This window comes from Petromyzon marinus, chromosome 83 (genome assembly GCF_048934315.1).
Source record: "Petromyzon marinus isolate PM22_M1 ecotype Great Lakes invasive population chromosome 83, UKy_Petmar_22M1.pri1.0, whole genome shotgun sequence".
NCBI classification, from domain to species: domain Eukaryota; kingdom Metazoa; phylum Chordata; class Hyperoartia; order Petromyzontiformes; family Petromyzontidae; genus Petromyzon; species Petromyzon marinus.
In genome coordinates, this window is record NC_133748.1 from 4387628 (window position 1) to 4404823 (window position 17196).

At 48.4% G+C, this 17196-nt stretch overlaps 1 protein-coding gene across 1 annotated transcript; it reads left to right on the forward strand.

Annotated features, from left to right (window-relative positions):
* Positions 1 to 256: 256 nt before the first annotated feature.
* Positions 257 to 16959, forward strand: LOC142907780 (uncharacterized). The gene is made up of 3 exons (XM_076057572.1): positions 257 to 729; positions 9807 to 10167; positions 12458 to 16959. The coding sequence occupies exons 1-3, from the start codon at positions 465 to 467 to the stop codon at positions 12579 to 12581; spliced, it is 750 nt and encodes a 249-aa protein (XP_075913687.1). The 5' UTR covers positions 257 to 464; the 3' UTR covers positions 12582 to 16959.
* The last annotated feature ends 237 nt before the right edge of the window (positions 16960 to 17196 follow it).

Below are 17196 nucleotides of genomic sequence, written 5' to 3' on the forward strand. Positions count from 1 at the left end.
CAATCACTCACTCACTGATCCACCCACTCACCCACCCACGCACCCACCGAATCACTCACCCACCCACTGATCCAATCACTCACCCACCCACCCACTCACCCACTCACCCAATCACCCACCCACTCACCCACCCACCCAATCACTCACTCACCCACCCACCTACCCAATCACTCACTCAACCACTGATCCACTCACTCACCCACCCACAGGGTTTGGCTACTTCCCTCCGATATCTGAGGCTAGGCAATCGCCAAACTCACACGCATCTCTCCCTCTTAGCCACTCATCCACCCACCCACTCACCCACTCACCCACTCACTCACTCACCCACTCACCCAGCCACCCACCCACCCACTCACTCACTCACCCACTCACTCACTCACCCACTCACCCAGCCACCCACCCACCCACTCACCCACTCACTCACCCACCATCCCACCCATCTTTGTCTCCCCACAGCCACCATGGTCTGCTCCACTCCATTCAGCAACAAGTTCAGGGACGTTTCGGCGTCCCCCGGAGGGATCCTCATCGGCGTTGGGAGCAACAGAGACGTCAGCATCTGGTCCGGTAGCTCTTGGCGATCGATGGGGGCGATGTTTGATTGGATATCAACCGGTGGCCGAGGTCGGGGTGCCGCAACGTCGAGCGGAGACCTCTACGCGTGGGCAAGAACCAGCAACTGGAACGTGTACTACTACCACGGATACGCGTGGTACCACGTGATGGGTGAGATGATCATTACTTCTGCTGCTGCTGCTATTATTAGTACCACTACTGCAAGCAGATTATTTTTAAAGTAATACGCCCACTCATTCACCCACCCACCCACTCACCCACCCACCCACTCACCCACCCACTCACTCATTCATCTACCCAACCACTCACTCACTCATCCACTCACTGACTCATCCACTCACACACTCACTTATCCACTCACCCAGCCACCCACTCACCCATCCATCAATTCACTCACTCACTCACCCACTCACCCAGTCAGTCAATCTCCTATTCACCCATCCCCCCATCTCATCAACTCACCCACCCACCCATCCACTCACTCACCCACTCACACACCCACCCACTCAACCACCCACTCACCCAACCGATCACTTAACCACTCATCCATCCACTCATCCACCCACTCACCCATTCACCCACCCACTCACTCACCCATTCACTCACTCACCCACTCAGTCACTCACCTACTCAACTACCCACCCATTCACCCACCCACTCATCCACTCACTCACTCACTCACCCATTCATCCATTCACCCACCCACCCACTCAATCACCCACACACTCACTCACTCACTTGTCCACTCACTCACTCATCCACTCACCCATTCACCTCTTCACTCACCCACTCAGTCACTCAACTACAACAACAACCGCCATTCGCCACTAAGTGGCAGTGACGTCACCACGACGCTTGTGCCAGGCCATGTGCACCTTGAGGCCACGTGAAGTGTCGAACGCCCGCTGACAGGAAGTCACAGGGCAGACCCAGGTGCCACGGGTCGACTGACTGAGATGACTGGCTGATGCACCATCTGTGCCCCCTACTGTGCTAACCTGCTGTGCTTTAACCACCCGGTGCTCCGCTCGTTGTTGTGAGCGTTGCTCCTCCGCCCTCCGTTGTTGTTGGAGGGCGACTGCCTCCAACTGCCCAGTAACGTCCTTCACGAGCCTCCTCCACAGAGGCCGATCTTGACACCGCTGGTATCAGTCATCGGCAAGTCCACTCAGCTTCACGTCCTCCTGTACCACATCACTCCATCTCTTCTCTAGCCCGTGCCGCGCCCGTTTAGCCCCCTCGATCCGGCCGAACAAAAGCTGTTTCGGCATGCGGTGGCTGGGCATGCGGGCTACATGACCCAGCCAACGCAGCCTTGCCTGCCGGAGGAGCTCACCAATGGGACCGTGCCCAGATCTTTCAAGGATTTGTGAAATCCTTACACAATCCAGCCTGGTTAAACCCAGGATTGATCGTAGGCAGGCCAGCCTAAATGTTTTTAACGGGTGAAGATGTTCCAATAGGGGGGTCCACGTTTCGCAAGCGTCGAGAAGGGAGGGAATGACCGTCGCCGAGAAGACCTGAAGCTTAGTGCGGAGCGACAGACCAGGTAGCTTCCACACAGCGTTACGCAACTGATGAAAAGATATTGCCGCTCGACTGATTCGGAGTGAGACCTCTGCTGTTAAACTGGAGCCGGTCATAAGCACACTGCCCAGGTATGGGAAACTCTCCACTCTCTCCACAACTGCCCCATCACCGATTGGGAGTTGTGGGGGTGGAGTGTCCGATGGTACAAAATACCCAGGCAGGTGCTTAGTTTTGGTGGGGCTGATGGTAAGGCCCCATCTCTTAGTGGCACGCTCCAGTCTCAGCAGCAGCGTCTACAACTCCTCCTCTGAATGAGCAGCTATTACCAAATCATCGACATACATAACGTGGTTGAGCAATAGGGAGCCATCCCTTGACCGCACCCGGGCATCGATCAGCCTCCCATTACATCTGTACCAAATGGAGATTCCCCCAGTACAGCTATTGAAGGCTTCACGAACGACGTGGTAAAAATAGATGTTAAATAATGTGGGAGCCAGAGGACATCCCTGTTGCACGCCAAGGCGTACAGGGAATGGCTCTGACTCCCGGCCACGTAGTTTTACCCGGGCCCACTCACCATCATGAAGGTCCTTAATGATCGTTAGCTGAGGGTGAGGTACTCCAAAAGCACGAAGAACAACCCAGAGCCCAGGCCTACCGATGGTATTATAGGCCACGACCAGGTCACCTACTCATCCACCCACTCAACCACCTACCCACTCACTCACCCACCCACCCACTCACCCAATCACCCACCCACGCACTCACTCACTCACCCTCCCACTCACTCATCCACTCATTTACCTACTCACCCATCCACCCAATCACCCAACCGCTCACTTAACCACTCATTCATCTACTTATCAACCCATTCACCCACCCACCCACCCACTCACTCACCCACTCACGCATTCACTCATCCACTCACTCATCCACTAACTCATTCACTCATCCACTTACCCACACATTCATCCATTCACCCATTCACTCACTCACCCACTAACTCACTCACTCACTCATCCACTCACTCACTCACTCATCCACTTAACCACCCACCCATTCACCAATTCACCTATTCACTCAATCAGTCACTCACTCACGCACTCATCCACTCACTCACCCATCCACTCACCCAACCACCCACTCACCCATTCACTCACTCATCCACTAATCCGCTCACACACCAACTTAACCAACCACTCAGTTAACCACTCACCCACCCACTCACCCACCCAGCTACCCACCCACCCATTCACCCATTCACTCACTCACCCACTCACTCACTCACACACTCACTCACTCATCCACTCACTCACTGATCCACTCATTCATCCACTCACTCACTCGCTCACTTGATCACTCATCCACCCACTCACCCACCCACCTGCCCACTCATCCACTCACTCACTCACTCACCCACTCACTCACTCATCCACTCATTCACCTACTCACCCACCCACCCACTCACCCAACCGCTCACTTAACTACTCATTCATCAACTTATCATCCCATTCACCCACCCATCCACTCACTCAACCACTCACTCACCCACTCACTCATTCACTCATCCACTCACTCACTCATCCACTAACTCATTCACTCATCCACTCACCCACCCACTCACCCATTCACTCACTCACCTACTAACTCACTCACTCATCCACTCACTCACTCATCCACTCATCCACCCACCCACTCAACCATTCACTCACTCACCCACTCACTCACTCACTCATCCACTCACTCACTCATCCACTCACTCAATCATCCACTCACTCACTTAACCACTCATCCACCCACTCACCCACCCACCCACCTACCCACTCACCCATTCACCCATTCACCCACCCACTCACTCATCTCACCCAATCACTCACTCACTCATCCATTCATTCACCTACTCACCCACTCACCCAACCGCTCACTTAACCAATCATCCATCCACTTATAAACCCATTCACCCACCCTCCCACTCACTCATCCACTCACTCATTCACTCATCCACTCACTCACTCATCCACTAACTCATTCACTCTTCCACTCACCCACCCACTCAACCATTCACCCATTCACTCACTCACCCACTAACTCACTCACTCATCCACTCACTCACTCATCCACTCACCCACCCACTCACCAATTCACCTATTCACTCACTCACTCACTCACCCATTTACTCACCCACCCACCCACTCACCCATTCACTCACTCACTCATCCACTCAATCATCCACTCACTTAATCACTCATCCACCCACTCACCCACCCACCTATCCACTCACCCATTCACCCATTCACCCACCAACTCACTCACTCACCCACCCACCCACCCACTCACCCAACCGCTCCCTTAACCACTAATCCATCCACTTATCATCCCATTCACCCACCCACCCACTCACTCACCCACTCACTCACCCACTCACTCATTCACTCCTCCACTCACTCACTCATCCACTAAGTCATTCACTCATCCACTCACCTACCCACTCACCCATTCACTCACTCACCCACTAACTCACTCACTCATCCACTCACTCATCCACTCACCCACCCACTTACCCATTCACCCATTTATTCACTCATCCACTCACTCACTCACTCATCCACTCACTCATTCACTCACTCAATCATCCACTCACTCATTTAACCACTCATCCACCCACTCACCCACCCACCTACCCACTCACCCATTCACCTATTCACTCACTCACCCACTCACTCACTCACTCACCCACTCACTCACTCATCCACTCACTCACTCATCCACTCACTCAATCATCCACTCACTCACTCACTTAACCACTCATCCACCCACTCACCCACCCACCTACCCACCTACCCACTCACCCATTCACCCATTCACCCACTCACTCATCTCACCCAATCACTCACTCACTCATCCACTAACTCAATCATCCACTCACTCGCTCACTTAACCACTCATCCACCCACTCACCCACCAACCTACCCACTCACCCATTCACCCACTCACTCACTCATCTCACCCAATCACTCACTCACTCACTCATCCACTCATTCACCTACTCACCCACCCACCCACTCACCCAACCGCTCACTTAACCAATCATCCATCCACTTATCAACCCATTCACCCACCGACCCACTCACTCACCCACTCACTCATTCACTCATCCACTCACTCATTCATCCACTCACTCATTCACTCTTCCACTCACCCACCCACTCATCCATTCACGCATTCACTTACTCATCCTCTAACTCACTCACTCATCCACTCATTCACTCTTCTGCTCACCCACCCACTCACCCATTCACCCATTCACCCACCCACCAACTCACTCACTCATCTCACCAAATCACCCACCCACCCACCCACTCACCCATTCACCCACTCACTCACTCACTTAACCATTCATCCACCCACTCACCCACCCACCTACCCACTCACTCAATCACTCACTCACTCACCCACTCACTCACTCACCCACTCACTCTCTCATCCACTCACTTACTCATCCACTCACTCAATCATCCACTCACTCACCCACCCACTCACTCACTCACCTACTCACCCACTCACTCACTCATCTACTCACTGATCCAATCACCCACCCACTAACCCACTCACCTATTCACCCATTCCATCACTCACCCACTCACCCACCCAATAACTCACCACCCAATCACTCAACCACTCACCCACTAACTCACTCACCTACCCACTAACTCACTCCCCCTCTCTGCTCACACTTAATTGAATCAACACAGCTCTACCAATGCTATCCTATCTGCATCTAAACATCCCACTGCAGTTGTTGGTGTGGGAGTCAAGTTCCGTGTTTATTTGGTTAGTCTGGCTGTATCAACATACTAATTAACACATTGAGACCCATAGAGCTACATAAGACCCATAGACTGATAGAGCTACATGCACGTTGATAGATATATACACAGACACGTAACGGTACATTTATACTCTTAGAGATTAATAGAGATACGTAGCGACCCACAGAGATACATAGATACCTATTGAGATACAGAGATACACAGAGACCCATAGAGACACACATAGACCCATAGAGATATACAGAGATACACAAAGACCCATAGAGACACACATAGACCCATAGAAATATACAGAGATACACAGAGACCCATAGAGACACAAATATACCCATAGAGATATACAGAGATACACATAGACCCATAGCGATACACATAGACCTATAGAGATATACAGAGATACACAGAGACCCATAGAGACACACATAGACCCATTGAGATACACAGATATACACAGAGACCCATAGAGACACACATAGACCCATAGAGATACACAGATATACACAGAGACCCATAGAGACACACATAGACCCATAGAGATATACAGAGATACACAGAGACCCATAGAGACACACATAGACCCATAGAGATATACAGAGATACACAGAGACCCATAGAGACACACATATATCCATAGAGATATACAGAGATACACAGATACCCATAGAGACACACGTAGACCCATAGAGATTTACAGAGATACACAGAGACCCATAGAGACACACATAGACCCATAGAGATATACAGAAATACACAGAGACCCATAGAGACACACATAGACCCATAGAGATACACAGAGACACAGAGAACCATAGAGACACATAGACCCATAGAGATATACAGAGATACACAGAGACCCATAGAGACACACATAGACCCATAGATACCCATAGAGATACACAGAGACCCATAGAGATACACAGAGACCCATAGAGACACACATAGACCCATAGATATATACAGAGTATAGCCTGGTGGTCACCACCAGGCTAACTACACCAGTCACGTGGTAACTAGTGTAGTTAGCCTGGTGCTCACCACCTGTCTAGCTACACCAGTCACGTGGTAACTAGTGTAGCTTGGCTGGTGGTCACCACTTTGCTAACTACATCAGTCACGTGGTAACTACACCAGTCACGTGGTAACTAGTGTAGTTAGCAAGGTGGTGACCGCCAGGCTAACTACACCAGTCACGTGGTAACTAGTGTAGCTAGCCTGGTGGTCACCACCTGGCTAACTACGCCAGTCATGTGGTAACTAGTGTAGTTTGCCTGGTGGTCACCACCTGGATAACTACACCAGTCACGTGGTAACTAGTGTAGCTAGTCTGGTGGTCACCACTTGGGTAACTACACCAGTCACGTGGTAACTACACTAGTCACGTGGTAACTACACCAGTCACGTGGTAACTAGTGTAGCTAGCCTGGTGGTCACTTCTTTGCTAACTACACCAGTCACGTGGTAACTGGTGTAGTTAGCCTTGTGGTCACCACTTTGCTAACTACACCAGTCACGTGGTAACTGGTGTCGCTAGCCTGGTGGTCACCACTTTGCTAACTACACCAGTCACGTGGTAACTAGTCTAGTTAGCCTGGTGGTCACCACCTGGTTAACTACATCAGTCACGTGGCAACTAGTGTAGTTATCCTGGTGGTCATTACCTGGTTAGTTACACTAGTCACGTGGTAACTAGTGTAGCTAGCCTGGTGGTCACCACCTGGCTAACTACACCAGTCACGTGGTAACTAGTGTAGTAACTAGTGTAGTAACTAGTGTAGTAGCTAGTGTAGTAACTAGTGTAGTAGCTAGTGCAATAACAAGTGTAGTAACTAGTGTACTAACTAGTGTAGTAACTAGTGTAGTAACTAGTGTAGTAACTAGTGTAGTAGCTAGTGTAGTAACTAGTGTAGTAACTAGTGTAGTAACTAGTGTAGTAGCTAGTGTAGTAACTAGTGTAGTAGCTAGTGCAATGACAAGTGTAGTAACTAGTGTACTAACTAGTGTAGTAACTAGTGTAGTAACTAGTGTAGTAACTAGTGTAGTAGTTAGTGTAGTAACTAGTGTAGTAGCTAGTGTAGTAACTAGTGTAGTAACTAGTGTAGTAGCTAGTGCAATAACAAGTATAGTAACTAGTGTACTAACTAGTGTAGTAACTAGTGTAGTAACTAGTGTAGTAACTAGTGTAGTAGTTAGTGTAGTAACTAGTGTAGTAACTAGTGTAGTAACTAGTGTACTAACTAGTGTACTAACTAGTGTAGTAGCTAGTGTAGTAGCTAGTGTAGTAACTAGTGTAGTAACTAGTGTAGTAACTAGTGTAGTCAGCCTGGTGGTCACCACCACAGGTTGTTATTCTGTTAAGGGGAAGTTACCCCGTGTATTGGTGTTAAATAAATGTGTTGCCTCCAAGTATACGTCTGCAACTCCGTCAAACTCACTACACATATACACAGATATATACAGAAACCCATAGAAATACACAGAAGCCCATACAGATACTCAGAGACTCATATATATTCACAGAGACGCATAGATATACACGCAGACCCATAGCTATACACTGAGACCCATATAAATAAATAGAGACCCATAGAGAAACACAAAGACCCATAGAGATACACAGCGACCCATAGAAATACACAGAGACATATTGAGAAACACAAAGACCCATCGAAATACACAAAGACCCATAAAGATACACAGAGACCCATAGAGATATATTGAAACACAGAGAGACCAATAGAGACACTCACATACCCAATGAGATACTCAGAGACCCATAGAGATACACAGATAAACACAGAGACCCATAGAGAGACCGATATAAATACTCAGAGACCCATAGAGATACTTAGAGACTCATATAGATAAATAGAGATACATTGAGATCCATAGAGATACATAAACTGTCATAGGGATACATAGAGGCGCATATAGATAAATTGAGACTCTTTAGAGATGAATAGAGATCTATAGAGACCCATGTAATTAATAGAGATGCATAGAGTTCCTATGCGTCCTGACTTTAGGCCACACTATATACGAACCACGCTTTATAGATGAATGACTTCAAGTGATGCCACACGAAGTGCAAACCCACTTTCCATTAGGAAACAATGTTAATTAGGCAGGTTACATTCCTGTGGAAATTTACAATCGAATGTTTTTTTTTAAATATTTGTGTACATACATTTAACCACACCCTATATATACACATTAATGAATGTGTTCAGGTGGAGTGCAGCAACGCACAGGCAGAGCTGCACCTTGTATATTAATCTGGAAATGACACTTTAAGTGAAGCAGCGCTAAGTAAAACCCACTTTCCCATAGGAAGAATTGTTAATGGGGGATGTTATATTCCTGGGGTAATATTCTACCACACTTGAGTACGTACAAAACATTTCTTAACATATTAACCACCCTATAAATATAATAATAGGTTTGTCCCCTTTTTCTGGCAACAAAACAAGTGTTATGTTGTTAAAATACCAAACTGAAACATTTTACAAGGGACCATGTCTGCATTAACCACAATACTTGTGGTCAGAATGCAAACAAAAAACACACTGATAATATATGCATTGTCCTTGAAACTGATTGGTCCACACCAGAGACAGCTTTCTTTTGAGCCTCGTCTCAAACGGTGTTTGCATTCTGACCACAAGTAAAGTGGTTAATGCAGACGTGATTCCTTGTAAAAGGTTTCAGTTTTGGTCTTTTAACATCTTAACACAGCTGTTGTGTTGCCAGAAAAAAGGGGAAAAACCTATTATCATATTTTGGTACTGGCAAAGGAGGTCCCATGATGTACACCCCATATATACTCGAATTTTCTAAACAAATATATATATGAATGGATGCGTGCAGGCGGTGCACAGTCATTCACAGGCGGAGCCCCGGGCTACATCTACGCCACCGGCCACATGAGCGGCTATTGGAGCGTCGTCTGCGCCAGGGCGTCTGCACCCGGCAAGCGCCCGTCCTGGTTGACGACGTCGATAAGTCTCCTGAAAATCTTCGCCGACGTCTACGCCGTAGGCTGCTCGCCCAACGAATGCTGGGCCTGCGACTCCTCATTCCGGCTGTGGCGTAAGCCCAACGTTGACTGCGCCAACACGACGTGGGTCAGGGCGAGCGGTACGAACGCTCCGGCTTTGCCCAAGAAAATAGAGGTGGACTCTGCGGGTGGAGTCTACCTCCATGGAATCAATGGGCTCCTCTACCACAGGTTGGAGTTGTGTTATTAAGTCTATGGGTGGCAATGTTGAGTCTATGGGTGATAGTGCTGAGTCTATGAGTGAGTACTGAGTCTATGATGCAGTGCTGAATCTATGGGCAGTGCTGAGTCTATTGGTATTTTTGAGTCTATGGTGCATTGTTAAGTCTATGGGCAGTCTTCTTTGGTTCTTTCGGTAAAGTCACGTAGAATGAGAATAAAATAATAAATTGATAAAATAAAATAACACAATAAAATTCTCACGACGTTTCGGCCACAACACAAGCGGCCTTCATCAGGTGAAGGGACGAGACTGTCTGGAGGACAGCGCTGGAGCGAACACAGCCAAGCTCAGACCGTGACCTTTAAGCTGTGTGAGAAGAAACAGAGCGCCTTGACAAAGGAATTAGCATAGAATTTAGCATTGAAATATCTGAGTGATTGGCTTGTGACTGGTCACAGAAATGGCTATGTTAAAGTCAAAGCATACACATCCATAGAGGCACCCCTTGACAAAGGAATTAGCATATAATTTAGCATTGAAATAGCTGAGTGATTGGCTTGTGACTGGTCTCAGAAATGGCTATGTTAAAGTCAAAGCATACACATTCACAGAGGCACCTAGTACAAATCAAACAGGAGAATTTAGCATTGAAATAACTGAGGGATTAGCTTGTGACTGGTCATAGAAATAGTTATGTTAAAGTCAAAGCCTACACATCTACAGAGGCACCTGGTCTTTGACCAGTCACAAGCTAATCCCTCAGCTATTTCATTGCTAAATTCTCCTGTTTGATTTGTACTAGGTGCCTCTGTGAATGTGTATGCTTTGACTTTAACATAGCCATTTCTGTGACCAGTCACAAGCCAATCACTCAGCTATTTCAATGCTAAATTCTATGCTAATTCCTTTGTCAAGGGGTGCCTCTGTGGATGTGTATGCTTTGACTTTAACATAGCCATTTCTGTGACCAGTCACAAGCTAATCACTCAGCTATTTCAATGCTAAATTCTATCCTAATTCATTTGTCAAGGCGCTCTGTTTCTTCTCACACAGCTTAAAGGTCGCCGTCTGAGCTTGGCTGTGTTCGCTCCAGCGCTGTCCTCCAGACAGTCTCGTCCCTTCACCTGATGAAGGCCGCTTGTGTTGTGGCCGAAACGTCATGATAATTTAATTGTGTTATTTTATAAATTTATTGTTTTATTCTCATTCTACGTGACTTTACCGAAATAATCAAAGAAGATGAATCCTTGCAGTCATGAAAGCTTTAAATCGAAATCTATGGGCAGTGTTGAGTCTATGGGTGGCAGTGCTGACTTTATGGCTGGCAGTGTTGGGTCTACGGGTGGCAATGTTGAGTGTATGCGTGGCAGTGCTGAGTCTGTTGGTGGCAGTTCTGACTTCATTGGGGGTAGTGTTGAGTCCAGGGGTGGCAATGCTGACTCTATGGCTGGCAGTATTTAGTCTATGGGTGGCAGTGTTGAGTCTATGGGTGGCAGTGTTGAGTCTATGGGTGGCAGTGTTGATTCTATGGGTGGCAGTGTTGAGTCTATGGGTGGCAGTGTTGAGTCTATGGTTGGCAGTGCTGACTCTATGGGTGGCATTGTTGAGTCTATGGGTGGTAATGCTTGTTCTTTGGGTTTTATTGCTGAGTCTATGATGCAGTGATGAGTCTATGGGTGGCAGTGTTGAGTCTATGAGTGAGTACTGAGTCTATGATGCAGTGTTGAGTCTATGGGCAGTGCTGTTAATTCTATGGTGAAGTGTTGAGTGTATGAGACTCAGTGCTGAATCTATGGGCAGTGCTGAGTCTATGGGTATTTTTGAGTCTATGGTGCAGTGTTTAATCTATGGGCAGTGTTGAGTCTATGGGTAGCAGTGTTGAGTCTATTGGAAGTGTTGAGTCTATCGGCAGTGTTGAGTCTATAGGTGGCAGTGTTGGGTCGCAGTCCTGAGTCTATGGTGAAGTGTTGAGAATTTGGGTGACAGTGTTGAGTCTATTGGAAGTGTTGAGTCTATCGGCAGTGTTGAGTCTATAGGTGGCAGTGTTGGGTGGCAGTGCTGAGTCTATGTGTGGCAGTGTTGAGTCTATAGGTGGCAGTGTTGAGTCTATGGGTGGCAGTGTTGAGCATATGGGTGGCAGTGTTGAGTCTATGCGTGGCAGTATTGATTCTGTGCGTGGCAATGTTGAGTGTATGGGTGGCAGTGCTGACTCTATGGGTGGCAGTGCTGAGTTTATGGGTGGCAGTGCTGAGTCTATGTTGCAATGCTGAGTCTATGGTGTCTCTGTTCTTCTCGCAGGGCTGTGAATGAAACGGCGTGGACTGAGCCAATGCCCAATGGAAACTTCCTGTCCATCACTGTACACGAATCTAACCTTATCGTCATAGACGCCGCCGGGACCATGAAGATATGCAAACTGTGAATCAACGTTGGCCTGCCACAACCTGGTCATCACAAACTCAGGCCCCACCAGAGCTTCCTCAACAAATGTTGAGAGCATGCTCGACCTGGTTCTGGAACCTGACCAGCATCGACGCATGATTGCACTGGGAGTTTTCCAAACTGGTTACTCTGGCCACCGCCTCATACTTTTTTCCCTCCAAATTCCCAAGCCAATCACCATCAAATTCACTCGCAACTCCCGTAATTTCAAGGGTATCGAGTTTTCTGCTTTACACCACCTCCTCGCAAATTCGCCTTCAATGTTATCCCCATCATCGGATCCAACCGTCTGCGCTGTCCAACTAGAAGCTGACACGAGGGCGGCGCTGGACAAACTGGCTACGTTAATATCACAAACCGCTAGGCAGCCTTCCCACGACACTCACTGGCTCTCTCAAGAGACGCCATCATTGCGAAGCGAACCAGGAGGCGCCTCCAAAGTATCGCATCCCTCAGTGATCTACCTGCTGATCGACTTGCCTACAGAGTTGCCTGCAGGAAAACTAACAAACTTATCCTCGTCTCACGTTCCTCCTACATTGAAGAACGCATCAAAACAGCAACTGGAAAACCACGCATTCTATGGAAAACCCTCAAGGATCTTCTACATCCTGGTAACACCATGGTCCTTCACCTTAGCGATCCCCTGGCCTCACTGAAACTTGCCACTTCTTTTAATACTTACTTCACCAACAAGCTGATCACCATCGCAAACTCCTGCACGTCTACCCACACATCGCACCACCGTACCCCGCTCCAGTTTCCTGAAATTGTAAGCATTCACCCAGACACCTTTCTAAGTACGCTCAAGCCGGTGTCTACAAAAGACGTTTTTATCTTTAATTGAATCACTTCAATTGAAGTAATCTCCACTCGACGTGCTCCCAGGTTCCTTGTTCAAGCAATGTGCTCCAGAACTCGCCATCATGATCAGGAACATCGAAAATGCCTCATTCTCTATGGCGTATTTTCCGTCCAACCTCAAATTTGGGCTGGTTTCTCCCTTGTTAAAAAACCAAGTCTCGACCCGGATGACCCATCTAGTTAGCGTCCCATCACTAATCTCTCGAACCTCTCTAAACTCCTTGAACGACTCAGCCCTCGCCCAGCTAAAACCACACATCACATCCTCCGCAAACTACTGCTGCTTCCAGTCAGCTCACCTTCAAAACTACTCAAAAGAAACAGCACTCACTAGAGTGCTTGATGACATTTTAACGATTATTGATTCTGGCTCCATTGTTGCTCTTGTAACTCTGGACATTTCGTCAGCCTTCGACACCATCAACCACTCGCTCCTTACTTCCCTTCTGAAGTCCGACTTCGGTATATGTGGCTCAACACTCAAGTGGATAGTTTAGTACCTTTCTGACCGGCAATCTTCAGTCAGGGTGGGCACGTCCACATCGCCTGAAACAAAAGCATCATGCGGGGTTCCCCAGGGCTCCGGCCTAGGTCCACTGCTCTTCACAGCCTACACTTCCCCAATCGGCCGACTCATCACAAGCTTCGGTGTTAAGCACCACTCATACGCGGATGACACTTCTATTCACCGCCATCGATTCTAGCAATGCATCTGAATTCGATAGGCTCTCGGAATGTACCACCGCCTTGCAACAGTGGTTCACTGCACACAACCCTAGACCTTAATCCGAAAAAGTCAGTGGCCATCATGTTAGGTACCAAACAACGTCTCAACTAATCAGCACTCCCAACACACAAACACATCTTTGGTCACAGCATCAGGTTCACCGATCACTTCAGCTACCTCGGTGTCATCCTAGATTCAACTTTATCCTTTGACCGTCAAACCAATCACATCATCAGTTCATGTAACTTTCACCTGAAGGCTCTCAGACACCTACGTCCTCTCATCTCCACTGGAATCGCCAACACATCGGCATGTTGCATAGTTGGGTCTCGCCTCGACTATCGCAACTCCGTCCTAGTCCGGACCTCCACTGGCAACCTAAAAAGACTTCAAAGACTCCAAAACAACCTGGCACGCGTCGCCATTGGCCGCACTCATCCCCGACTCGACTCACTTGGCCTGTCTCCGTGCCCTCCGCTGGCTACCCATCGCCAGCAGGGTCATATACAAGATCGCCTGCCTCTGCCACCGTGCCTTCACATCATTACTGACGACTTGCAGCTCAGCACAAGGCAGATGCCTCTGCCGCGCGACTCACGACCTCCTCTTGATACCAAGATCCAGGATGGTTACGTCTATGCGCCGCTTCTCGGTGGCAGCCCCAACAGTCTGGGACGCAATCCCTCTGCACATTCGCAGCATCACCTCAATCGCCTCCTTCAAAAGACACTTAAAAACTCACCTCTATAACCATGCTTTCGGGCGACTTTGAGCTTGGCTCCGCGCCTCTGAGTTGCGGCCGTTACGTCCGCAAATTTGTGCGCGTTATAAATTGCATTATTATTAGCTCACCCACTCACTCACCTGTTCGCCCCCTTACCCATCAACTCACCCACCCTCTCACTCAACCACCCACTCATACACCCAACCATGCACCCACCCACTCACTCAACCACCCACTCAAACAACCACCCACTCTTTCACCGACCCACTCTTTCACCGACCCACTCTTTCACCGACCCACTCTTTCACCGACCCACTCACTCACCCACCCACCCACCAACTCTATAACCCACCCACTCTCTCACCCACCCACTCTCTCACCCACCCACTCTCTCACCCATCCATTGTCTCACTCACACAACTATCCACTCATCAACCTACTTACCCACTCACTCACTCACTCGCCCACCCACTCACCCACCCAGCTGATAGATACGTGGTGGTGAGTCTTTTTATTGTTGTTGTGTTTTGAGGTTAAATTTAACAAAATAAGAACATTCAACAAAGAGTGGAATCTACGGAACTTCAATGGGGAGTCATTCAGCAGCCTTTACAGAGACACCTCGATATACAAATGTTATCTGCCTCGTCTGGTATGCCGGAGGTCTTGGATGATGGTGGTGATGGTGGTGATGGGGGTGATGGCGATGGTGGTTGTGATGGTGGTGGTTATGGTGGTGGTCGTAGTCATGGTGGTGGTGATGTGGATGGTGGTGGTGATGGTGGTGATGGGGATGGTGGTGGTGTTGTATTTATTGTTCTACAAAACAAATTAAAAGTAAAAATGAAATATGAGAAAATTAAAACAATTGTGAAAATTACGTAAATATGTTAATGAATGTAATTAAGTGTGATTAACTAAAAATAGACATTGTAATTGAGAATGTGTTAAAAATGTGTTTTATGATTAATGTGTTAGTGTTTGTGCATGCCTAAACAGCTTTTGTTCGGCTGGATCGAGGGGGTAAACGGGCGTGGCACGGACGAGAGAAGAGATGGAGTGATGTGGTACAGGAGGATGTGGAGCTGAGTGGACTTGCCGATGACTGGTACCAGCGGTGTCAAGATCGGCCTCTGTGGAGGAGGCTCGTGAAGGACGCTGCTGGGCAGTTGGAGGCAGTCGCCCTCCAACAATAATGGAGGGCGGAGGAGCGACGCTCACAACAACGAGCGGAGCGCCGGGTGGCTCAAGCACAGCAAGTTGGCACAGCAGGGGGCACAGATGGTGCATCAGCCAGTCATCTCAATAATCTCAGTTAGTCGACCCGTGGCACCTGCTGGGTCTGCCCCGTGACCTCCTGCCAGCGGGCGTTCGACACTTCACGTGGTCTCAATGTGCACATAGCCTGGCACAAGCGTCGTGATGACGTCACCGCCACTTAGTGGCGAATGGTGGTTGTTGTTGTGTGTTATTATGTGTTGTCTAAGGGTATGTATGTGTAATTGTGTGTGTTTCGTTATTACTTCGCGCCATTTATTATTGGCTCTCTCGTTTTTAGGGGTATGCATCGCCAATCGTGATAAGATTAACGATTCTGGCTTCAACATTTATGATTCTCGCTTCAAAATGTATGATACTCGCTTCAACGTTTATGATTCTCGTTTTAATAGTTACTTGTGAAATTGTGTCAGGTCTTTGGGATTCAGATCTCACGCAGGATACAGTTCGTCATTACGACAATGACGAACGAATTGAGTAAAGAAGCACTCAGGAATCTGTTTTTCATCTAAGTGTAGTGTTCGATTTCACTCGGACAACTTCTGTCTTTCTTCGAACACCGCTTTATTTACAACTCTCAGCATGTCCTCCACATTCCACAGTATCCTGGTCGCCACGGCTCGCTCGCCGTGCTTCACTCGACTCGCTCGCCACCTTTGTCTCTCCGCTCCCCACGAATTACTTCGCTTGCTCCGCACTCAGTGACTCCGCACTCAGCAACTCCGCACACAGCGTCTTCGCACACAACGACTTCGCACATGGCGTCTCCAGCTCCGCTATCGCTATGCTCTCTCTCCACTGCTAACTACTTCTCTTCTTCAGCTCCGCTATCGCTATGCTCACTCCACTGCTGGCTATTCTCTTCTTCAGCTCCGCTCCACACTCTGTTTACAAACTCCCTTCAACTCAACTCCCCTCTGTTGACTCCAACCCCCGCTCTTATCCCCGCTCTCATTACACCCCCGATTAATAACCCGCATCTCAACAGCGCTCCACGTGACC

Coding starts and splice junctions, on each gene's coding strand:
- LOC142907780 (XM_076057572.1), top strand. CDS start 465: ATGGTCTGCTCCACTCCATTCAGCAACAAGTTCAGGGACGTTTCGGCG. Junction 730..9,806: donor CGCGTGGTACCACGTGATGG/GTGAGATGATCA, acceptor GGATGCGTGCAG/GCGGTGCACAGTCATTCACA. Junction 10,168..12,457: donor AATGGGCTCCTCTACCACAG/GTTGGAGTTGTG, acceptor TTCTTCTCGCAG/GGCTGTGAATGAAACGGCGT.